This window comes from Zonotrichia leucophrys, chromosome 4 (assembly GCF_028769735.1).
Source record: "Zonotrichia leucophrys gambelii isolate GWCS_2022_RI chromosome 4, RI_Zleu_2.0, whole genome shotgun sequence".
Classification (NCBI taxonomy): Eukaryota; Metazoa; Chordata; class Aves; order Passeriformes; family Passerellidae; genus Zonotrichia; species Zonotrichia leucophrys.
In genome coordinates this window covers 8,367,507-8,393,583 of record NC_088173.1, presented here as the reverse complement: position 1 = coordinate 8,393,583, position 26,077 = coordinate 8,367,507, and the positions used below count along the sequence as shown (strand labels likewise).

Sequence of the window (26,077 nt, the reverse complement as noted above, 5' to 3'; positions counted from 1 at the left end):
AAATACAATTCTTTTCCTCTAAGAGCCAGTTATAACAGTCTTTCCTATCATCTTAAAAGTCAAGATGAATTCTTACCTGCTAAAATGATATCTCCAGGATTCACAACTCTCCTCCAGCTACTGGCTTTTTACCTGAAGGTACGTGTCTTGCCTCTGCCCATAACAAATCTCCATCTAATTACACATCAGGCAGAAAAAAAGTGTTGTGATTCTTCTTTAGTCGGACTAGATTTAAAAATAAGTGGAAAAGCAGGGGAAAAAGAGAGAGTAGACTATACACAGGAGGAATTCTGGTCAGAAGTCATGATGATAAGATTTTGGGCACCTTAATGTTTTATAAACTTCTTTCAAATAAGGTTTCAAGTCTAGGCAAACTGATTCACCCCTTTGGCCTTTAGTGCAGCTGTGCCAAGATTGGTGCAAATTATTCCATGATATTTTATAACCAGGTCTTTGAAATGTGAATAATCACTGTCTTTTTTTTTAATCTAAAATCCTGTGTAATACATATTATTGAAGTGTGGATCACTCTATAATGTTTTCCACAACTGTTGTATAGTACCACCTTGAAAAGTAAAGTCAGTGTAATCTATAAAAAACTTCAGTTTGAGCAAAGCAATTGGTACAAGCCATGGTAATGGTAAACCTGGGAGGCTGTTACAAGGGAAGACACTTTGATGAAAGGTAGGAACTCAAAACAGTTCCCATTTTACTAATGGCAAAGAGTTTTCTAAAAGCATTCAACCTCATACTTCATTATAAAACCATGAATATTAAATAAGTGATGTGATCTGGCAACCCAGATTCTGGCAGGAGCAGTAAGGTCACAGCTAACCCTGCCTAACTGAGGGACTGTTGTGCTTTTGCTTGGGAGGGTGAGGGAGAACCTCTCCTCTGCTCCCTCCTAGCCATGAGCCACTCCCCTCCCCAGTGAGGGCAAGCCACTAGATGGGGACAATGCCCACATCTAACCTGCCCACATCTAGCCAGTGGCAGCTGGGCTGGGGCTTCATTAAAGAGCTAATTCTGTAACTGTGAAAGCTGTTCAGCCTCCTAGCAATTTGCTGTGCATATTTTTTAACACAGACAAGATGGCAGTCTCCAAGCCCTCTGCAAAGAAGCTGATTGTCAAGGAAGGCAGGCATTGCTGCAGCATGCTCACAGCTAGTGTGGTGAAAGGAAGGCCAGGTAAAAGCCTCTCTGGAAGAATAAGGAGCTCCTACCCTTACCTGGCAGCTGTGAATGCTGCTGTGGCAGGGCAGTTTCCTTACATGCCTGTGGGCCGGCCCCTTTGGCCATGCACTGCCTTACTGGCCCACATAAATGGATGGCTGTGAGTCACTCAGAGATACACATTTGTAGGAGATAAGAGCCCATGCTGGGACTGGGGGAAGGATGCAGAATGACTTTGCTGTCACAATTTAGCTAAGAAGAGTACAACAGCTCTGTCAGTAGAACCTCTATGTCCCATGGGTTGTACAGCAGAGAAACAGGGTGTGAAAAGGCATCTGTTTGAATCTGCAGATACAGGATTTGTTATACACATGCTCTGAGTGTGCATAAAATAGTAACATTAATAAAAAGTGTCACTTAAACACAGAGAGAAAACCAAGCTACCAAACAAACTTTTGTCAATCTTGCTATGCTCTTTAGAATCCATTTCCTTTATACATGCTGGCCAGACTTACCATTGACTGAAGATTTCATTACCACCAAGCTGTACTCCTTCAGAATGAACTACTGGAGCTAAATTCCTCTTACTGCTCTGTAGCTCATCTGTTTCACTCCTCTGTTTTCCAGTGCTGCCTGCTCACTGCCTTATCTTTCTCCATTTGTGATTTAAGCCAGCAGGTGCTCCTCCAGGCTCCATGTCACTGACCTTTAGGCATCTGTTTTGTTCTTTCTATGATAGCCATTTCCACAACATCTTTCATCACTTAACTGCTTTTCCCTTAGGTTTTGTTACTCATTTTTTGCTACCTGAAGTTTCTCCCATTTTGTGCCATGCTGCTTCCAAGTGCAGCCTCCTGACCTGCTGGGTTAATATTTGACAGTGGCTGGGCAGAAGCAGTGGGGTTCTGCCACTCTGCTATGCCAGCCCTCTTCTTGCTACACTGCTGCCAATGTAGCTGTGGTGGTAAGTCAGAATTTAGCTTAAGATTGGTTAAATGCTTCACTGGGATGGGATAACTATGGGTTTGTTATTGCAAGGAGATGAAAGGCATTCTCTCTACCTACTCTTTGTGTTTACTGTCCAGGCTTTTTGTGCGGGTTTGTTCTGTCATTCTCGTGAGTGCTTCTGGTGGCTGCAAATTCCTAAGCGGTGAAGACCATTAAGATGCAAACTTCTTCAAATCAGTGCAGCCTGTTGGGTAACTTTTTTAAAAATAGGTTATCATGACAGTGCTTTTCACTGTGGTCACGGCCCTGGGGTTATTTTATGCCCTGATGTGAGCATTGTCATTACAGCTTGTGGCTGAAAACTTGGCAATGTAGTTATCCAGATAACAATGTTCTTCCTTCATCATTTGCACTGTATTCTTGAGCTTCAGGCCTTGGACTGAAGCTTGGTTCACCACAGTGTCACAGCACTGTGACATTCTTACAAATCAGTACTTGATTTTCTTTATCCAAGCCAATATGTGCTAGGTGCTGTAGAACTGTGCTAAACCTGGGACCTGAGTTGTTGAAATCTTCCTGCACAGCAGGGAAGTGGCAAATGCTGGTGATGCCTGCTTAGGCATGGGCCCACACCTCCTCTAAAAGCCTCTCCTGCCAATGATCCTGCAAGAACCACCCTCTGTCAGTATGGCTCTGACTACAAGAAGCACGAGGTGACATCCATGTTCCACTGAGGCTGCCAGTGGTGGCTGACACCAACTCAAAGGAACATAGGATTCCTTCCCTCTGTTTTCCCATCTCTTCCTCCCTCAAGGACAGGGCTTGAAGATTAGAGGTTCTAATAATGTAAATTATTACATTTCCTGTTTCACGGTGGTTTACCATCTACCTATGCAGGTTTTCTTGCTCAAAGTGTATTTTTGTTTTTTATTCATAGGTACTGGAAGAAGTAGAAAGATGCGCTAGCAACCAATAGCTCAAATTTAAATCCCTTCTCCCCTCTCTTCTACAATATTCAGGAGGAATTAAGACTTTAAGCTTCCTAAAAGGACGTGATACTAATTATGTATCTATTATATGACAGCACATAAATGTTATAAATACAAGTGACTGCAAACATTGCAAAGAGCATCTGCCTCTGAGTGAATCTATGTGACGGTTCCATCACACGCCCTCCATGCTAACACTTTTGGTGGGATAATCACTTCCCAAAGATGGCAATCATTCCATTGCTTGATATGTCCAGCAGTTTATGAAGGTTCATGGGTGAATGTGGACCAAGTTAGCCAGAAGGGGCTGAGATTTCTTTTCCAGAGTTTATACTAGTATGTAGTCAAAATTTTCTAAATAATAGACCTCATTGACTTGAATTTCATGTCCTAAAAACTCAGTGCCTGTTACTAATAAATGTGGATAGTTTTGTTTCCCTGTGCTGTAGCAAGTATTTGTAATTTACGTAAACATTGTAAAATTCAGGTACAACTTCTCATACCTGCCCTTTTCCACTAGCATTGCATTATTAGTATGTCAGATTGATAAAGCATATCTGTAACGTGGCCAGGACAGTCAGACTTTGACTCCTCTGGGGCTTCTCTCATCATTTTTGCTGCAGCAGAACATGGCCTTAGGGCAGTGGTGCCTCTCTTTCTCTGTTGTCATTGCAAAAAATAATTGCAGTAGCTTTGGAGCTGCAGTACTGTTTCCAGAGGTAGCTAATGGCTGTGTTGGACATGTGGAAGTGGAGGAGAGGTACTTCCAGGGTTAGGGCATGAGGCTGGGAGGGGGTGGCTCAGATGTTGCTGGGCGCTGCTCCTTCCTCAGAGCAGGGCTTTGGCTTTAGCTTTCAGGTTAGCTGATGGGAGCTGTGTGCTGGGTCTCCTGCCAGCAAGCAGCAAGAATTCCGTCCTTGAAAACATCCACAAGGCAAAAAATGCTGGGGTTTGCTGTATTCTGGTGTGTGGGGCATAGGGCAGGCACCCACAGAGACGTCCCTGTGTGTGATGGTGCAAGAGGACATGGTGGGGGAGTGGAGAAACAGCATGATGCTGCCCACAGCCCTGCTTGCCCCAGGTGCAAGGCATTCTGAAAATGTAAAAGATAACAAAGCTTATAGCACAGTGCTATTTTTGTCATGCTTTATTGGTTTCTAATTCATTTTACATCTATTTTAAGAATCATAAAAGTTCCCAAGCCATGTGTTGCCATTCTTGCAAGCAGTCCTGTTGACTTGGAGGCTCCCTCCATGAGTGAGGAATGTGGAGAGCATGGGCACCTACCACAGCCACCCCACTCTATCTAGAAGTTATCCAAGAGCTTCCTACAGGAGCCACTTACAATGCCCAGATAATCTCCACCCCAGCCCCTGATAATTTTTTATCTCATTTTATTTTGCTGTGTGTCACCTTAGTAGAATTAAATAATAGTTCCTATATTAAGATAACAGATGGAGCTGCTACCTGCACTATGGAGAGACGTTTGTTTCTTTACAAATAGCTTTTTATAAAGTTCTGGTGGATATTTTTACAAAAGGAAACATTTGACCCAGTTTGGCATATTTTAAATATTTGCAAGGGTTCTACCAGGCAATGATTTTAATTCCAGTGAAGCTACTGCTAATCAGGAGACAGAGCTTATGCAGAACTCTCTCTTGCAAGCAAAAACAGGCACTTAACATAATTGCTTCATAAGAATAAGATCTAGCAAAACATTGAAGAGAATGTTTGACATTTAAACATCTGGTTAGTGTTAGTGGGGCTATTATTTTACCTTCATGCCAGGAAAACCTGCCATGTTAAGGTTTAATTTTTCAGGTTTAGAACCCATGAGCTTTGCATAAAAATGAGGGTTTATTTATATGAAAATATGCTCTGTCATAGTCAGATTTTTCTTATTATTCTTTCCCTCATTTGCCCTCAGACATGGGTGTCTGAGGCTGACACATTGTCTCAGCAAATTAAGTCAAGCTGAAAGCAAGGGTACAGTGTTAAGGCAGAGCAGCAAATAAGATTTACATTTTCAAGCAAGAGCAGTAATTAGGACATTGCATATTTTATATCTTCATGTTTATTTTCAGAGTGGTGTATCAAAATAAGCATAGAAGTAATGAGGCATAAGTGCTCCAACAAGCAGTTGGGGTTCATCAAGTAAAAACTACAAATTACTCTTTGGTTTTACTGCCACCCACAGAGTTTACATCTTTAAAATACCAGCAGGCAGGTGTTGTGGCCAGAGCTAATTGGGTTTTTAGCTAGGGACGTACTGGGTTTCTGTATGACAAATTATAAAGGGAATAGGCAATACACTACTTAGCATTGTGCTGTGGACTTCAGTATGTAAGATGTTTGGTTCTTTGCAGAGCAAATGAAGTTTTGAACTGATTATACTGCTGCAGATGGTTATAACTGTTTGGCTGCAGGCAGGCAAACTTTGAATGCAGGAGTCCAGGTCCATTGCTGCTGTAGTATGAGAATGGTCTACAGGGCCCCAAGCTCTAAATTCTCACGACCCAGATTATCCTCCCTTTGGCTACAATACAGTGTTTGTATGCTTGCGTGTATTAGGTGAAGCTGCTGCTCTCCCTTGCTGTGCTGAACAGGCAATTTGGCCAGCAACCTTTATTCTTACCTGTATTTCTGCACACAGTCTTGCAGTGTTTGCCCACCCACAATGCTACTTTTCTGGCAGAAGTAATGTGGCCACAAAGTCATCTGACTGGAACTGCAATTATATGCCAGTTTAAGGTTTTCAACCATTAAATGCATGTAGTATTTCTCCCTATTTTGATATATTTCTTTACTATGAAAGTAGCTGTGTAAATTAAGTTAGATTTATGAGAAAATATGTCCCTGGAGTTAATTATCTCTTTTTTTTTCTGCCCCCTTCTTTGCTTCACTCTCCCATTCCAAAGACACAATCCTTTCCTAGTACCTGATATGTACTTCATATCCAGCTACATACTGCAAGTATGGTAAGGAAACAGAACCCAGAGCATAACCCTTTGGCTTTCCTCCCCACAGATCTGACTGCACACCAGCCTTGCTACAGCTCTCACAAACAGCAAACGGGTTGGGTGTTCCCACTGCCCCCTTTTGAATTGCATCAATTCAGATTATGAGCCAGAAAGAAGAAGAAATGGAGGACAGCTCCCTGCCACTCTGTGTCACCTGCGGCCAAGCGCATTTACCGGAAGAAAACCACTTGTACAGCTACACCGAAGAAGTGGATGATGATCTGATATGCCACATTTGCCTGCAACCTTTGCTTCAGCCATTAGACACGCTCTGTGGTCACACCTTCTGCACAGCCTGCCTTACAAACTTCCTTGTGGAAAAAGACTTCTGTCCCATGGACCGCAAGCTTGTGATTCTCCAGACGTGCAGGAAGTCCAGCATACTAGTGAATAACCTCCTGGACAAGCTAATGGTTAGCTGCCCTTTCACAGAACACTGCTCAGAGGTTGTGCAACGTGGTCACCTTGAACAGCATTTCCAAACCCAGTAAGTTGTTGTTGATAGATGTTGGGTTTTCACTCCTTTTTTTGAGCAGAGAAAAAAATATCTTCAATTAATGGTGGTCAAAATAGACAGTTAATGTAAAGAAAGAGTTGTTTATTTCACTCCCAATGAACACAGCATCATTAATTTTGAGCTGAATTTAGTCCATTCATAGTCCAAGATGTAGGCTATATCTTACTCTTTTTTTAGAATCAAATGCATCAATGCATGTAAGGTACTTCATGCTATTGTTAGCAGTTCTGAGTGAATACTTTGTGGTTAGCTGCACAATGACAATGTGTATGTAGTCCAAAGAGATCTGCATGTTTTGGGAAGCTGAGCCATTATAAATATTTTAATAACACATTAAAGGTTTTATAATTGCCCTTTCTTCAAACATTTTTTGAATCACAAATGACCTATATGAGAAGTAGAGCAGAAAATATTCCAGTTTGGTATTGGTCTTTGAACCTGAGTGCTCCCTTTTTCCAGGTGAGCACTTACTCAGGGCACCATGGGGCTCACTGAGAGACAGAGTCTGGAAATCTGGCTGGGCTCCCTCTCCAGCCTTATCCCTCCTGAGGTAGCCAGGAGCCTCTCAATCCTGCCTCTGGGAGAGACCTCTCCAGGGAGCGGTTTGGTTCCTCTGCAATGGGAGAACAGAATGATTCTCTGTTTTGCAGAGTAAAAGCATGGGCTGCTGCTTTTGTCTTGCACGTTCTGCCTTTTGTAAGGAAGGCAGAAAGGTAAAGAGGTACTTTCATGGCTGTGATTTCTGATAGCGGACTAACACTTTGGCATAGTCTGCATAACAGCACCTCAGACCTGAGGAGACATGGGGTCTAAGATGTGCCCTTTTCTGTGAGCTGTATCTGTTACCCAGTGAAATTAATTCCCCAGAAGTTTGCAGGTGTAAATCATGGTGCTAGGTATGTACTTCTGCAAGTGCAACGTGAAGGAAGCCTTGAGCAGCCAGCGTAGGGCTCCAGCTGTCCTGCACAGACATGGCAGTACTGAGGACCAGAGCATGGCTGGGGAGCCAGAGGGTGGAGGTGTGCTCACACAGTGCACCCCTCACAGCCTGTGAGCCCACAACCAGAAATGGCTCTGCAGCCTGCCCTTCAACCTGTCCTCATTTGCACTGGAGACCTCATTTCCTGGATTGTCACTAGGAACTTATTCACTTAAAGATATTCACTGAGCTATGGTATCCTAACCAACCAAAAATGTGATTATTTTGCAGTACTAAAACAAAAAAAAACCCCACAAACTTTAGCAATGGGTTTATTAATCCCTTGCGAAGGTCATGAGACCATTTTCACATGCTGGAGGTTTGGTGTTTGTGGATTTGGATGCCCTTGTCCCCACATTCCTGGACCTGGCTTTCCCTGTGAGGGTACTTGTGGCTCATGGTGCAAGAGGCAGTGGCAGCAGGCCCCAGCCCAGGCCAGCAGTGCTCTGGGAGTTCCACTGTGTGTGGCTAAGGGGACAAAATAACAGAGTTACTCATAATTTTATGTCTTAGGTCAGTGCTTCTCTAACAGGCCTCAAATGTTCATTTCAACAGAAAGGCAGGTAAGGGGACTATCAGTCTTCTGTGAGCTGCTGTCACTGAAATTACGTTTCTATACAGATTCCAACCACAAAATCTTGAACCCCTACTGCAAATGCCCTTTCCCTTTGCTATACCTATAGCTGAATTTAATGTGATTTAGACCTTCCTGCTTGTCTCCATTTTTTTTTGACATGATGTTGTGGCCATAAAATTAGCAGGTCACTCATTCCCAATTTACTGCCAACCCCCATTAATAAGCAAATTGAAATACTGGGTTTTGCATGGAAGCCATACAGCTAGCACAACTTCTGATTTCTAGTGTTGATTTTCCTACGTGGATATGTGCAAGTCACTCCAGTGTCTTAGTTTCTTTGCCTTAAGGTGGTAGTAAAGGTACCCTTCACTACATATCTTACAGAATTGCACTGCTATAAACAATTATTTGGTCCTGTAAAGGCCAGGCAAGTTTTATTCTAGCACTTCCTGTTGAATGTCAGTGGCTTGGCCTGGATCTTCCCCTCAGGATCTGCAAGATCCTGTGCTTCTGGCTTGCTTGGCCTGAGCCCAAGCAGAGATAGAAAGAATTGTCTCAGGAATGTGTTCCCACCTTGTCTTGCAGTTGCCTCTTGCCTGTGTCAGGTTCCCTGCGCCAGTCCCAGGTTTGCAAACCCCAGGAGCAGAAGGCTGGAGAGATGCAGTAGGGTCTTCCTACCCTAAAGCCTCTAATGTAGGCAAGTACAAAACATTGCTACATAGGCTGGACAATTTTTGTCTTTCTTCTCATGACATGGCTTTTTTTTCCTCAGAAGGGTTGGGAGTTCTGAGTTACCTTAAGGCCAAAGGGCAGAGTCAGGAGAATAGGAAACCACTGGGAACTTCTGCTGTTGGGGGTTTCAGCTTTACAAGGGACAGGTACTGCAACACCACTAGCATTCCCACTTGAGGGAAGAAATAAGAGGGAACATTCTGAGTGATCCCTAAAGGTAGACTTCTACATCCTTGTTCTTGCAGATGCTGCACAGTACCTTTATTTTCTTTAAGCACAGCATTAATTAATTATCACCTAAGGTATATTATGCCTCTGCCTAATTTAATTGTTGGAAATGCAGAAACCTCTCTTGCCACCCCATCTCCAATTAATGGCGAGGAAAAGAATGTTGTGCTCTGTCATGCCCAGGGACAGATTAAACAGACTGAGCTGATGCTGTTCTCTTTAACTCTTGTGAGTCAATAGATGGAAGGGAAAATGTGTGATTTTGCTAATTAAAAATACAATAATAATCATAAATATTTGGTGTCTGCAATAAGAACAGTTCAAAGCCCACCTGATATCTCCAGAGAACATTATTGTGTTCTCAGTGAATAAATTAAAGTAGACTCTGCTAGGGTCACCAGGGTGGTCAGCAGTCCGCACATTACTTGCATTATTCAGGTTCAGACCAGTCCTGGTTCTCAGAGAGAAAACAAAAGTTTGCCCTGATCAGAGATGAGGTCACTGATGGGACAAGGTGAGCTTGCTGTTTTATGCTTTGTAATTGATGAGAGAACTTTACCATTTTTTTTTAAACACTGGTTACCATGGAGCAGTCAACTGAAAGCATCCTTATTTAAAATGTTTGCTCTTGCATCCTTCAAAAAAACCCTGAGAAGCGACATGTCCTTGGATTATTACAAGATTTATGTTTGTACAAAAACATCTGACCGGATTTGGGGAATTCAGACTGAGATGCAAACAGCCAGCAGTTGGCTGTGATCTTTTGCAGCATTTTACTTTAAAAAGGTGTGGTCTTCTGATATCGCCTGCTACAAAACTCCACAGGGGGCATTTTTTCCCCCTCCTTGTCAGACAGCTACACCCTTCTGTGATGCAGTTTAGCTCGTAACCCATCTGCTTGTGGGCAGTGATGTAAACATACCAGCTGCCTCTGAAGAACCACTCTGAATCCTGCAGGAGGCAGGTCTCTTCCCCGAGCATCGCTCTCCTCTGCAGCATAAGTCACTGTCTCGCCAACCACGCTGTGCTGTCCCTAAACCCTCACATCTACCCATCTGAGAGTCAGATCGAGTAATCCTCTTACAGGTCAATGATTTTTGCAGTGTAGCTTCGTTTAAGGGATTTAAGCTCGATTCGTAATGTGCTACCATTGCGTTGAAATGGAAAGGCTTGCTTAGAAGGGGCTTGGCTGGCACGAAAGCTTCTCGTGGTGTGTCCCACCAGCACAGAGAGACGGTGGGAAGGAGGAAACCTAGCAGCAGTGCCAGCACTGCACTGAAAATGAAGGCTCTCCTGTTACTGGTCCTACCTTGGCTAAGTCCTGCAAACTACATAGACAATGTGGGCAACCTGCACTTCTTGTACTCCGAGCTGTGAGTACACACAGTCGCGCTGGCATCGTGCTCTCTGTCTGTCTGTCTGACCCGAGTGGCGGGAAGGGGCTCACCATGAGTGTCGGGGGTCTGTCTGCCTGTGTGTCTGTGCCTGTGCATACGTGTGAAGAAAATCCTGCAACCTCTTGCCAACAGCTTCACACCGTGCTGCTTCCCATCCGGAGGGCTAATAATAGCAGTACGTCCCCATTGCTTTCTGCCTTGGAAGCAGCTGAGACGTACTGAGTGAAGCTGCTTTCTCCCTTATCAACTTGTTTTTCTGTGCTGTTGTTTTAGGTGTTCGTTGGTTTGGGGTTTATTTCCATTTCCGAGTCCGTGTTTTTCCTTTATTCCTGTAAATAGCCTTGTGGGGATCTGGGTATAGGGGAGGGCATCAGGATAGACACCCCCAGTAGAGCACTGTCTGTGTACATGCATAATGTTCTGTGTGTAAAGCTGCATGCCTGTAGCAAAACGCTGAGAAGCCTTTCACCAGAAATAATTCACTTGAGACAGAAGAGAATTTTCCCATATTTCTGTTTTTGCCTACAGCAGAATGTTATTTTTTCTGTAAAGCAAATTTAACTGTAGCAATCCGTTCATATATCTTCATGCTTTTAAAAATCCCACCTCAAACGACCCCATAGCTGGTCTTTCCAACCCATAAAACAAATATTCTATGGTATCTTCTGTAAATGTTACTACTTTAATTTGTGCTTGAATGTTATTGTTCTAGTTAGTGGAGCTTTTATGACTAGAAATAGCTATTTACTTCACTATGTTTTCATTAATTACGTGTTGTTTGTATTTTAACAAATTGTCAACTTTCAAGATTTTCATTGAGATAACGAGTGAAATGTCTAATTCTCTCAAAAATAAAAAATTACTGTATTATGCCTACAGTGGGAATATTTTAGTAACAGTTGTGATTAGTACCAAAGAGACTAATTTTCAAATTATTTTGTCTCTACTGTCAGACAAAAATAGCAGTGTTTTGCAGAAACACAAAGTCCCCTTTTGAAATCCTTGTGTGATGTGCATGGCAACTATTAATAATTTAGTCACACTGCGTACAACAGCTTAGGATTTCTGTATGCTGTAGGTGTTTTTAAACATTTAACAAATCTAGTGTTGAGGGTTGCAGCTATGTCCTCATTTTAATTTACTGGCATTTTGTTTAAGAATGTTAATTTTAAAAAATAAAAACAAAACAAAAAACCACAAACAAAAAACACTTAAGCCAAGCAGGCTACAGGAGCAATCAAGCTCAAAACAGGGCAGATGAACACTTATAATGGAAACAATGGCATCTGGGGCATCTAGTTTCCAGGAAAACAAACCAATGAGATTAATCAGAGCACAGGCACAGATGCAGCCTACTTGCTTTTCTTGGGGAATTCAGGTTCACTGAGTCTCCCAGGATAAAGGGCTATGATGTGCATAGCTATTCATCTCTTATTTATTTAGCCTTCTAACCCACAGAGATGTTAGTTGTGCTGAATGTCTGCAGTTGTTCTAATGGAGTGGGTGTGGACTGGGGCTTGGACGTGCATCTTCAGTTGTCAGCAATGGGAGGTGCACATCCCCTCTCCAGCACCCAGCCCGGGATGCTGTCTGGCATCCTGCTGCCAGGAGCCACTGCTCAGGGCCTCCCACACCACTCTGCCTCTGGCCAGGGCAGCAGAAAGTGGGATTTACTGGGGCTGGCACAATCCAAATGGGCACCAGGCAGTTTGACCTCCTTTCAGGAATTTCTTCTTCTCCTCCACGTGTATGTAGTGGAGGAGTTATCTCATCATCTCTGGCTGCTGCTGGATGCTGTACAAGGCGTTGATATACTAATCAGTGGGATGGATTCAAGGTCCTTTCTAATAACAGCAGTTGAGAGGAAAAGAAGAAATACTGTTTTCAGTCCTGTTTAATCCGTTTATACAAGTGTTATGACCTACAGGTTGCTTCTTGTGTTGGTTGGGCACTGCTTAGACATTTTTAATGCAGTTTTATGAGTGAAACAGAAAAGCCCCTGGTGTCCAGGACAGCCTGATACTCAAGGGCATGGGTTAACTTTTGCATCCCAAACAAGCAGCTTTGTAAATTTTTCCCCACAGCTGACCAAAGAGTCCCTGCTGTGTGTAGTGTGTCTGATGGCCTTCACCATGGTTACACCTGCTCTGTGTAGTGTGTCTGATGACTTTCACCATGGTTACACCTGCTGTATGTAGGGTGTCTGATGGCCTTCACCATGGTTACACCTGCTCGGTGTGCTGTGTCTGATGGCTTGCACCATGGCTCAAAACTAGACCATAGTAGGCAGAAAGCATTTTTTTCATTATCACACTATCTTTGGTTGCTGACGAGTACAAATACTGGCGTCAGTCAGGACTCATTATTTTCTTGGCTGTCAGCCACCAGAAATACCAGTTGAGGAGGAAGAGTGGGATGATGGGTTTGCTAGCAACAAGGAAAGAGCTGGAGGACAGTGGGGGATGCAGTTACCATCACTGGTGCTGGCACAAGAGGAAGAATAAGAGTGCTGGGATTCACACTGCCCTCTCTCTCACACAATTCATCTCTTTCCTTCTACTCTGTTCAAAGGTTATGTTATTTGTATTGCATTGCTGAGGTTTGCTTTAGTTCCAGGGCATTTTTGTTCCTAAATGTGGAATAGGCTACTTGGAGAATAGGGATTACAGCATAGCAGGAAACCCATCTGGAGAGGCAGGCCCTGGAATCCAGCTAAGAAATAAAGAGATTTTAGGAGATTTGAAGAGGAGAAATGAACTTGGGGAAAGGCTGTGCCAGACCTTTGCATTTCAGCTAGGTGCCACACAGGGGGAAAAGGGAGGTGTGTGGATGTGTTGTAGTGGCACTTTATGGAATAGATGTTAGGTGCCACTATTTTTAATTTTCTGTTAGCAGTCTGATAATTACAGGTATTCACAGGAAGCAAATACATGTCCCCTGATGTTGTCACCTGCACTAAAACCACTTCCCTGGCTATTGTCTGTTGTTCTTCCCTAAGCACGGATCTTGACACAGATGTTGTTCTGGTCCTTGCTCTTTTCCAAATCATGAAGAGCAGCATGTGGTAAGCCAGGGTTCTTCCTTTTGAGGAGAAGCCCATGGAAACCTCTGCCAGAAGAACAAGAGAAAACATTGGGATCTACCTTGAGGGATCTCTGGGAGAGGGGGGGGTGTAGCCACACAATCTCTCACACCATTGTGAGGGTATACTTGAGTGCTGAGGAAACTCTACCCCAGGATCCATGCCTCCTTCTTCATATACCTATAAAGACTTGGAAAGGCATCTGCTCTCTTTCTTTCTTATTTAACATATCTTTAGAGAGGAAATACTTGCCCCAGCATTCTTTTGGGTTGAGGTATGTTATTCCCTCCAGTTAAAAACATGGTGTGTGCATGGAGAGGCAACCTGTGGTCACTCTTAGTAGTCTTTCCTGCGTGTGATGACCTGGTGGCACTGCTCACACCATTGCTATCCCTCTCACTTCATAGGACAAGCTCTGCAGCAGGGTATTCCTCAATAGCAGGACTTTCTGCACCTTTAGCTCGAAGGGCTGCTTAGCAATAAAACTGAGGGGAGGGAGGTTGCAGGACTGGGCAGTCCATAACCTCACTTTGTCTCCCTAAGGACATCAGTGACGTGACAGCCTGGGGTGCTGTCCAGCCTTATCCAAGCTCAGTGAGTGCCCGCGTGGTGCTGGGCATTGCGTGTGCCCAGCGCAGGTCAGGCACTGGGGAGTCCTTGGCAGCCACTCCTGCTGGCACTCCTTCCCTCCAAGGATTAAACAGCTCCTGGCCTTGCTCCCTGCTGGTAATACATCAGCTACATCTACCCCACTAATCTCAATCAAGCCATTGTTTTTTAAAATCTTTTGTTTGTTAGGTGGAAATGCACAACTTACTCCCACGTGTGGAAAAATGTTTGTTTTTTTTATTACCCTTCTTGAGTTTTGCATGAAACCGTCAAAGGAATATCACCAAATTAACTGGATCCAGTTTCCCCATATAACTTATACAATAACTACTCTCTTAAATTTGAAATCAGCCCTTTGGGCTGGAATAACCAGTAAAATTTAGTTTCTCTGTTTATTCAATTTAAAAAGAAGAGATGCAGGTGCCAGCTGTCTTCTAGTGCCATTGAGCGCATCTTTTTTGTGGTAAAAACAGTGAGGTGCACTCTCCCAGCCCCCTTACAGCACTGAGCTCTGCAGCCAACTTTAATTCCTATTCAGCTTGTGTCTGGCTTCAAGTCTATCCTTGTAAAATATCCTCCCCACAGAGAGGCTGGGGAGCGCAGGACTTGCAATACTCATGACAAAATTGATAAGCCTGGAGCACCTTTTGGGCTCATGTGTTAGTCCACTGCAAAAACCACATGTTGGCCTCCTTATTCTGTGCAAAGCTGTGTTTATAGAAATCTGTGTCAAAGAGAAACTGTGAGGTTAATTAAAGCTGAATGTGCTGGAAATCAAGGCTTGAATGGAAACATTCTTTAATAACAATATAAATGATATGTTTAGGATATCTACATTAAATATCCAGGACAAAACACACTGAGATAAAACTCAGAGGGTCTTTTCCAAGATGTTAGAAGTGGATATATCTTGGAAAGCAAAGCTGAGGTGAATTAAAACAGAAAGGCATGAGTGTGTCATGGGCTACCATTAGCTTCATCCCTATGCTACAGCTTCACAAACGGGCCAAACATGGAGTTGGTTTTCCTTCAGAATTCTGAGCTCTCCCTCAAAATCTCCAGCAATGACCTACTAGTGTGCCTTTCTTAGCCTAGTCCCTCACTGCAGTTAGTCTCGCCCCTCTCCACCATCTCTCTCCCTTGCCCTTCTACTTCTCTCCCCTGCCTCATGCCTCTTCTTGTCCTTAGCTTTGTTTATTTTGTTTATTCCCCTCCTCTTCCATGGCTACGTCCTGCCTCTATTGTGCTCCTTCGTACAAGTACAAAAAAAATTGTAATCTAAACTCTTAGTTTTGAAGCCCCCAAACACAATTTTCTAAATATATTGTGTTGCATTCAAAAGTGTTTTATGTTAGTGTAGGGGTGCAGCAGAAAGCTGTCATTTAATTGACTGTAAATGTCTGGGTCTGGTCACTCTTCAGCCAAAGATTAATTGCACCCCTTTGGCAGCACAGTGGTGTCTGGGTTCTGCCCCACCTTCTGCCACCCTCTCACAGAGATGGTACCTCTCCCCACCAGCACATCCCTCCTGGCTTCTCTGCATAGGTTAGAGAGGGCTGAGTTTTTGTGGTATGATTAAGTGTTACTGGTTAGCATTTTCTTCCCCAGCACTGTGATTCTAGGTTCAGAAATAAATTTGTCTAGGACAGCTCCAGAAACCAAAAACCCCATGAGAGTATTCAGAATTTGTTGGTTCTGCCTGGTAATTTTGTGTATAAGGGAAAATGGCATTTTAGTTATAGACTGAGAAAGATCCTGCTTCATATCCTTCTATGCATGCAAAAAAGTTACCTTTACTCCAATCACAGCTACCTACACACACTTGAGATCAGAATTAGACCTTTTATTCTTCTGGGTTGTTTTCTCAAGGCTTCTCACACCTTTGGAATAGGCTGACGTTGGCCAATGTCAATCTCAACAAACACATTCTGTTGCCAAAAGTAAAACCTCAGCCAGCCAAAAAACCACTAAAACCCTGCCAAGACAGAAAGGCAGTGCAACAATTATGGTTGGCAGAAAGGTTTCTTTCCATGAATGACTTATATCTCAATTATATTTGATTTTCTGTACGTTGCTCAAAAAAGGTGCTTACATGCAAAAGAAAGGTGCTTACATGGCCCATGTAACAGGAGCATGGAGGGGTCAAACCTTTACCCCACTTGAACGCCCCCTCACAACAGGCAATCCACTTTGGAATGGGGACCAGAGAGGGCAAAGCACTGAAGGTCTGGTGGGGAAGGAGGGAGGAATGAGGTGGTGGGAGTCGCAGGAGGCTGGTGCTCACTCACAAGCAGCAGACTCTCGTTTCTTGCCCGACAATCAGCTGCACAGGCCGTATGCTGCAAGTTTGGCCGACCTCCGCATCTCTCCGACAATTAACCTAGTTTAACACTGGCACTGGCAGCATGACAAGGATATTTTTCCTTGAGCTATTTCTCTGACAAATCTGCCAGAACTGGGCTGTCCTGCAACGTGAGGATAAGCACTGCTCTTGCAGAGCTCCTATGCCTGTTGTAGCTTAAATCCTGCTCTGAATATTGGTTCTGAGATCAGCCCCAACGCAGCTTGTTACACTCTAGGGAAGCAGACTAGCAGGTCTGAGGGTCTTCTTGGATGTCTTTAACACTCTTGACCTTTTGGGGAAATCTGCCTTTAAGGTCCCCAGTCCACAGAGTAGCCAACTGCATTTCATGATCTTCTCCATGACGGGAGCTATTTTTCAGGAACTAGAACTGATATTCTGCATCTTGGCATGTGACAGCATGTCTGAACTGCCTCCTGGAGCCATGCAGTAACTGGGTGCACAAGGATGCCAGAAGCACAGGACACAAACCCAGAGGTTTTGTAATAACATCGCCAGCAATGTTGGACTAAGAACTGCCTGTGTTGCAGCGTGCAGGTGACTGCCTGGGCCTTCCCCTTTCAAAAGAGGGTCCAGGCTGGTCCCTCTGTGTTGAGCTGGCACCTCAGTGGGGGTATCTGTTAGTCAATGACATGTCACATGTCATGACTAAACCCCCACTTCCACCAAAGAATTCCTGGTTTGGATATGAACTCTATTTTGGGATTAAGAAAGTGAATTGTTTTTACAATGTTTTAAAAAGCTGAAGGAACCCTTTGGCCTCAGCCAAGTTGCAGCTGGTAAAGGCTGCATTTCACTAGTGAATCCTTGGGCTCTCCCTAGAACATGCTTTATCCATTCATTTAATTTATTGATTGACAACAGATTTTGAATACTGAGCAAGGCAAGTTCAGCAGCAGCCCAGTGAAATGGCTGGAGATTTCAACAGATGTACAACTTTTGCACAAAGAAAAAATTCTGTAAATCATCCATAACTTTTACATGGTGTACAATATTTCCTCCCCATATGAAAGAAAGTAGGCTGACTGTAACAGTGGGCAAGTCAAGTCATACATTCAGAAATTTTTTTGTCATTTTGGTTGGATTTCTGCTGGCAGCATCCCCAAATTTTACTGATGAAGTCTTGTTGTTCTCAGCAGTGCAGGCAGACAACCAGATTTGTAACAATGACACATTGCCATTGGCTGTATCTGTTCCCATTCTCTCTTTTTATCAAGGCACTGGGCTTAGTGTAGAGGACACGTGGGAGAGGAGTTAGAAATCAACATTGACTCCTCTGTTTTAATGGAGTTGTCTTGTTCCATCAGGTTGCTGTGACACATGGTAAGAAGTAGGCTAAGACAAGATATTTGCAGTTGTTGGAGCCGTCTTAATTTTTATTTGCTCTTCTACTAACTTACAGCATGTTATTTACCTGAATAAGGTAAAATAAGTGAATAAAATGCCTTTAGAGCTATAAATTTCAGCTACAAAATTCAGTCATTAGTGTGTTACTTTGTAACTTGTTTTTCTCTCCTCAGCTCTCTTGAAATCATGTTGGCAGGAAGCAAGTGTTTTAGATCAGCAAGTCATTTCATGTGCATGTATTGTGAAGCTTACGCTCTATATTACGCATTGCAGTCCCATCATTCACTAGACAGTCTACAATATATTTTTAATGTAGAATTTCAATAATTTAGCAACCTCTTAAATAGAAGGCAGGGGAAATCTGCTCCAAGGGTTGTATTCTCCTTTCTCCTCTGCAGAACTTAGTGAATGGATAAGATTAGTAGACTCATGGCCTGGGATTTTTGTGTTCTATTAAGAACAGGCAGTACTAATTTTGAAAGCGTAATTCATGTATTTTCTTTTCTTCTCCCTTATGTGATAAGCATTACTGTTATATGTTATTTTTATCCAGTAAGCACTGGTGATATTCCACTGGTTTTAACTTTCCTTCCCATGGAAAAGGAGTAGTGGGATGGTTTCACAGGAACGTCCACAGAGACCTCTTCACTTGTGGATTTTATAATTCAACAGTATGAAAGGTCAGAAAACATCCCTTTTGGAGCAAGCTTTTATGGAGAGGAGATGGGCCTGATTAATCAAATGTGTCCTGTGATCCTTGGGAGACCATTGGAAGTAGAGAGTGTACTGTGCTGCTGCTATTATATGAGGATGTGTAGGTTGATATGGATGAGCAAAGCTGTTTTGCTTGATATAGATGAACATCTCCTGCCAAGAGACTAAATTACAGTCAAAAATAAGTGCTCTGTATGAAAAGCACATGTTGCAACTCAGCCCTTTGCCAGGCAGGTTTTGCTGTGGGAGCAGAAATCCCAGGAGTTTGTTGTGGCTTGCCCTTGTCAGCTCCCAAAGGAGCATCACCTCTGGTTCTGATTTAAACAATTGGCACATCTCTCCTTCAATCATTACTACCTGGTTTGTTTTTAGAGAGGGAAGATGGCACTGCTGGGGAAAGGATACATAAGATTATTTTTCGGAAGCAGTGTGTATATACTGGTGTTTCTTTTTTTGTTCTTGGTGCTACTGTGCCTGAGGTTGTCATTGGGATCTGTTGAGGGGACGCAGAATTGAAAGTGCCAGTGGCTGCTACTTTGCTCCCACTCAGTCTGTGATGGAAATGTTGATATTAATAATATTAGTAAATCAGTTTAGCTATGCTAAGAGGGTTCTGCTGTGGATGCCCATGGTATCTACTGCAGCCCATGCCCCCCTGCTGCAGCGTGGACCCCGCCATTAGATTGGCAAAATCTTGTGCATCCCACACGGCCCCCAGTGCTGGGAGCATGCTGTGTTCTCAGCATCTGCTTTCTACCTGCATTGTGCTGTCATGGGTCACAGATATGGCCAAACAAATGAACTTTCCTTGGTGCCATGTCTGTCAATTTTCTCATTTGACCATTTTTAGATGGCATTTAAATTTTGCATATCTTGACGAATTTTAGTGGATTGAATGTGCGCAGTTTCTAGCAAACGTGCTGCTTTCAGTTTCTTCCCTCAGAGGAGATTAAATTCCAGTACATTTTTTATTCTTCCAGGGCATGACTGTAATGAAGTTGGACAGTAATGGTTGCTGCATTTCACGTTTTTTCTGCTCTTTCCCCAGTAGCCTAAGTATCTGTAAGTTTGAAGGCACTTACAGTTATGGTCTTTGAGCTCAAAATAAATCAGAAGAGAACAGACCAAAACAGGACACAGCATCTAATAAGATATATTGTATAAATATAAACTTGCACTTAATATGTTGAGCTGAGAAAGCAAACAAATTAGCCTTGCAGATCTGCTTTTTCTATAATCTAGGTTCAAATAATAGTGAAGTGACCCAAGTGAACAAAAGAAATTTGTGAGGGGAGGCCAAGACCAAGTAACCTTCTTCTGGAGATGATGAACTGTAATCCATACCAGATATTTGAAAAAAACATTTTCTCCTGTTCCATTTACCTCACAGCAAAATGTCCTGTCCTCTCGTCTCCTTTTCTCACCTCTCCTCGCCAGCAGATGCTAAGTTGCATCCTTCACATTTTTGCTAACTCAGTATTTGCAGAGAGGTTAATAGTCTCCTTCTCAGAGAGAAAATGCATTTCACAGATTTGCTTTTTGTTAAGGGCTGCTAATTGTTGCTCAGATCTTCCTGTGCTACATGTCTCCTCTGCTTTTCAAATCTCCAGCAAACAGAGGTTGACAACCAACACAAAAAATACCATAGTGATTTTATGCCCTGTGGTGCTTTACAGCACCAAGAAGACTCCCAGCTGACAGTAAAAAGGGTTTAGCCTGTGATGAAAGTGTTTGATTTGTTTGCATGTTGGATAAAAATAACAGTTTACTCTTAAATAGGTGCTTATCTTTTTGCAGTACTACATAAACTCTCTGGACGCTACCTGCCAAGTACAAATTGGCTGCTTCTGCCCTATTTATCTTTTAAGAAAAGATGCAGGTTTGAGCTTTAAATAGGTTCTTCTGTGGGTTCTCTTGACAAAACTTGTAAAGCTCATTTAGTCTCTGTCACCACCAGTAGCAGGCTATGTTTTGGTTTCTTTGGCCATTTTCCGTGTGACTGCTGCTGGCTACACTAAATCTTTGTCTTTCTCTTGCTGCCTCTCAATTCCTATTTTATTATCTTGACTCTTGCCTCTCCCACACTTCTGCCCCACTAGGTTCAGCTATACCAGAGGATCAAGGTTATCAGGGAAGTGTGGCTTTGAACACTGAACAGCATGACAGCAACATGTTTCTTCTGTCTGGTAAAGGAGAACTGAACTGGTTTAAAAACATTAGGTGCTCTTGGGCTGAACTGCAAATAGAGATCACCAAATGTAATTTCAAAACCTCTTGAAGTTGGTGGGTTCAATCAATAGAAGATAGACACTTCTGCTGGGGCTGCACAAGCCATCTCCTCATTGTTGTGGTGATGGCAAGACCCTGCCTGCATCCTTCTCTCATCTGTGTAATAGTGAAAGAGTCAGTGAAAGGATGATTCACTTGAATGTCTTGTCTTGTTGAAGGAGAGGAAGAAGAAAAGAGAAACTGGCTGACTTGATCTGGCAGGGACCCTTGTGGTTGACTCCAGTGGTGCTGAAGACACTGAGCCATGTGTCCTTTATTACCTTGCACTGTTGCAGCACTGCAAAACTCTGAGCTGATTATGTTTCTTACTTTGAATTTATGGATTAATGTATGAGTAATGTATTGTGAATTTAAGCTGTAGAACTTAACTTCAGCAAAACATGTGGAGCTGAAGGCTAAAAGCAAGGAAATCTTTATGGGTTGACCAGATTTGCTAAGACTGCTTTTATACTACTTTCACTTCAGCAGTCTTGGTGAATTCTAAACATTTGTCTGTTAGACTAAACATGGGTTAAGGCAGACCATGGAAATAGCTCAGTTGAAGAGCTGACATCTAATCAGAGTTTTATCAACTGATCCTCTGCCTAGTTAAATTACCATCTGGACTGAAGAGTTGCAAATTGTCCTACAAAACCCACTACGAATGGTGAGAATAAAACAAGCCAAAAAAAATAGGGGTCATAAGTTCTCTCCCTGTGTAATTCAATTCCTCTTGCTTAGTTGATTTGTTTAGTTCCAGAACCTTGCTCTAGTTGTTCTGTCTGCTATTCCAGTACTCAAAAGAGGATGCTATGGAAGAAGTTGCAAAACCAGCCAGATCAATGTGCTTGATTTTTGCCTCACTTAACTTAGTTCTATACAGGTATTACTCCACTGACTTCAACAAATTACTCTCTTGAATTTAATTTTAATTTATTTGGAAGAAAACGGGGTTTTGCATACGCAGGAAAACTTCTGCTTTTCACACCTATAGAGCAGAGAGATAGAATAGTAGAGATCCAAAAAAATATTTTTGAGAAAGGAGTGTCTAACCACACTAATTTACACCACGTGGTTTTTAGCAGAAACCGTAATTTAAAAAAACAGAACATCCCTTGAGGGCATGTGGGTGAATGAGTTGAAACAATATGAATAAAATGTCATGGACTCCAGCTTCTGCAATCTTTGTGACAACCTCTTCCTCCCTCAAAAAATACACACCCCTGTGTGGGAGATTTGTAAAACCTCAGACTTCACTTCTTCTTGTCCCTTGTGACAATGGTAGTTGTATGACAACAGATCTTATAAAACAGTGACTTTTCTCATGGGTTTTTTGGGGGTTTTTTTGCTTGTTTGTTTGTTTATTTTTTGATGGTTTTTAAAGTGAAATTTGTCTCCCTGCATTGGCAAACACAAATTCCATTACTTTAACTCTGACCAGAAGGTCCCTTTGGAGAAGCATGTTTTCAGGAGGGTAGCAGGACTTAGGATAAAACAGTGACCCACTGCTGAATAGTCAGATCTGCTGTTGAAGGGCCAGGGTACAGAAAGGTCCCTGTTTGTCTCCAGCTCTGAGGTCTGTTAGTCCTTGTAAGGCCCATGCATGCCACCACAGAAGGCTTCTAGGTGTTCAGGGGTGAACAGGCTTGCTGCCTGTCTTACAAATTACTGAGGAAGCTGTATGGCATAGCTATAGACTAAGGGTTAATCCTGGTCCCCTCTCACCACCTCTCATTGACCACGGGGATGGGGATGAAGTAGGAACCAGTTTGACACATCCTTTTCACCTCAGTGTGCCAGACATAAGGAAGCAGAGAGTTCAGGTTTGGTGTTCTTTTTCTGTAGACTGAAGGGAAAGTCTGGGCTTATGGTTTCTTCGTTCAAAATCTTCTGTGTGATTTTCTTCCTGATCTCCTGGTGGTGTCTGAGAGTGAGGTAAGTGTGGTACCACGTGGCACACCTTCCTCTGTCTGTCCTCCCTCCTGGGCAGGCTGTGGACACAAAGGAGGACAGGAGACAGCACGTGTCCATCTGAGACCTGCTTTGGCTTGCTGCATGGGCATACACTGGCAGTACTTCAAAGCAACCTTGAGATGGTGTTTTGACTCTGAAGGTGTGTGACTTCCTGCAGAACCCAGGAACAAACAGAATTTTGCTGCTTTCTCTGGGACAGCTGGCCCAAGGGGGCAGACACAAGAAGAGAGGTAGTGTCATGGGTACTACCTGAAATCCTCCTGGGACATTCTGTATATTAGGCCATGACTGAGCAGGAGAGGGCTCATTTAGGGTTATCTCAGCTGCAGCATCTACACTGAGACACAGCTGTGCTCTCCTTTGTCGGAGAGAAACAGAGAAACTGGATGCTAAGTAATTTTATAATTTACGTGTCTGTTTTTCAAGTAGTGTTTACTATTTGGAAAGTTAGTCAGCCTGGGCTTCCTGAGCAAAGTTTTCAAGAAAAGCTTGAAACCATGTGAACCATCATTCTGGAACCACCTATTGTGCTTTATGACAGTAACAACTCTCTTGGCACCTTTCTTCCCCCTCCCTGACATTTCCACAAAGAACAGCTGTGCTGCTTACAGTCCCCTGTGCCAGGGAAGCAGTTGCTGATGTAATCCTCCCCTCCCTTCTGGCTGCTTTGCAAAGAGTGCTTCTTCCAGGTCTTCTGAAACAGTCACATTGCAGAGAAATGTGGTCCTCACCCTTTGAAGCCATTGCTGAGTTCTCAGGTCCAGGCCTGAGCACAGAAGTTCAGGTGACCCCTGATTCTGCAACATGTGGGTGCAGTGACATATTTAGTAACATGTACTAAAGTCCTGAATTCTTTTGTGCTTTTAGAAGGTAAATGGGTGTTACTTTCATTACCCTCTACCTTTTTTGATAGAGATGCAGAGGGAATAAAGTGCTATGTGCTATGGTAGTTTAAAGAGACAAAGCCTGTGTTGTGGGAGACATTGAAAAAAACCATAATAAGCAAAAAGGACTTTTAATTACATATTAAACAAAGCAAACTTAGCAACTAGTTTTCAAGATGTGGCATACTGAGGGATGGACCCTGTCTCTCAAAGAGAGAGAGGCTTGACCAATGAGGCATTTGGTGTCCAGAAGAAAGGGTGGTGAAGAAAGGAAAGGACAACCACTTAAAAAGGTGGTTTGAACACACAGGGAAGCTAATCCCTAATAAAGTTGGGTGTGAAGTGACAATACTGTTCTTATTCTAGGATAGCATCTCTGGTGAATACCCTTACTCTGGAATGGGGAGGTCTCCAGGGAAGCTGTTCTCAGATGTGTGTGTCTGTACATATAATATACACAGTGTGCCTCAGGTATCATTCCACAAGCACCACAGTGATCATGTACTTCCCTGTTGCAGACAGCCCCTAGGAAGCAGCACCACCCCTGTAAACTGAATGTGGTTAACCTTTGCAGAATACTTTGTGCTCCATTCTTAAGGTCATCTCAATGCCAGTATCTAAGTTCTCAGAAAACTCTGCAACATGGTGCTGTGGCATCTTCAATTAACTTTTAAAGAAAAAGAAAATAATTTGTCATGAGGCTTTTCTGTTTACAATCACTAATTGTTAGGTATTTATTTACCTCTTTTCTTCCTCCTTTTCTCTCTACATTGCATTCTTATAAACACACAGTGCTGAGTATCTGGCTTTGCCCTTCAGGAAGCAAACTTGCTTCAGGGCAGTTAAGGAAGTTTCTCAGAAGCTGAAGATAGGTAAACTGCCAACCACAGGTCTAAGATTGTGATAAATTACTACAGAAACCCATGTCTCAATTTCTAATATAAATATTTAAATGCACTACAAATTTTGTTTAGTCTGTCTACCCATTTTTTTTTTTAAATCCTCCGTGTCCACATCAGGCTGAGGTGCATATTTTGTAACCATTGGGAAATTACTCATTTTATCTGCTAGACTATTCTCTATTATATGGCTTGTCAAGCCATCTGCATTAACAGCGTGCTGTGTTTATATTTACATGAAGCAAGTAGGATTTGTTTTATGTATGTCCCAGTCGGGGCTGCAAACGTGTCCAATGCCCCCAGCATGGTGCTGTCCACTGGACACCAGTATGCATGTCCAGCTGCAGATCCTGTCTTTTGATGATGGTTTGGGTCACCTTGAGCGATGCCTTTGATGTGAAAATTAGCAGATGATGAGGCATGGCATAAGCATGCTGCTGGAAGTTAGATTGCCAGCTGCCTTCTGAAGGACCAGGGTCATCTCAGTCTGAAGAAGACAGATGCAATTATCCCCATCTCAGAGCTGATAATGAAATGACATCATTTCCAATGCCACCTTGGTTTTCCTTCAGGGAGTCCGTCATTACTGCTAACAAGACCCAAGTCTACTTAAATTGTGACGTTAACAAAATCACAGCCTGGGCTGGAACAGCCTCAGGCACAGAGGCTGTCTGAGTCACCCAGATGCCACAAACTGTCACACAGAATTCACAGTTTGAATTCATTTCAGGACAGGCTGTCGCACAGCAGCCCCAACCCCTTTTGTGGGAGCAGCAAGGTCAGGCAGGATGTTCCTTCTAGGACAGCAAGAGCAAGGCCACTGCCCTGTATTACCCAGGGAAATGTAATTTTTGCCCATGCTCAAGGTTCAGTACTCCAAACCTGCTGCTCAGGTTTTCCCACCATGTTCTAGGTGCCCAGCTTTATGATGTTTATATTTTAAAATTGAAAGCAAGATTCGTCATTAGAGCTTGACTATTGAAATTTCCAAGGCTGCAGTGTTGTAAAAGGGAAAGGAAACTGCAGCTTCCTGAAGAATATTTTGTATTTTTTTATTCTGTTTCCAGTACTTTAGTTGGATGAATACAAAAGTTAATGTGTTTTGTAATAGGACAGGATGAAGTGACTGCCTTTTATCCTGAAGAGGCTTTTCTAAAAATTCAATAATTAAGGAAAAAAAAGCAGAGAGAAAACATCCAGTATCTGAATGGGGCCTACAGGGAAGCCAGAGAGGGACGCTGCCAGGGACTCTTGTAATAGGACAAGGAGTAACGGGTACAAACTGAAAGAAGGAAAACTTAGGTTAGGTATAAGGAAAGAATTCTTTACGGTGAGGATGGTGAGACTCTGGAACGATTTGTCCAGGGAAGTTGTGGAT

General features: G+C 43.0%; 1 protein-coding gene across 7 annotated transcripts in view; it reads left to right on the top strand.

Moving 5' to 3' along the window:
* Positions 1–26,077, top strand: part of LNX1 (ligand of numb-protein X 1) — a 121,830-nt gene that overhangs the window by 48,528 nt on the left and 47,225 nt on the right. For 6 of the 7 annotated variants that reach the window (XM_064710399.1, XM_064710397.1, XM_064710398.1 and 3 more), the window contains one exon: positions 6,138–6,617. In XM_064710399.1, coding sequence (XP_064566469.1) covers positions 6,232–6,617 — 386 coding nt within the window. In that variant the 5' untranslated portion in view covers positions 6,138–6,231. Of the gene's footprint in view, positions 1–6,137; positions 6,618–9,765; positions 10,537–26,077 lie in introns of those variants that run through there. The other variant, XM_064710400.1, reaches the window with a different exon arrangement.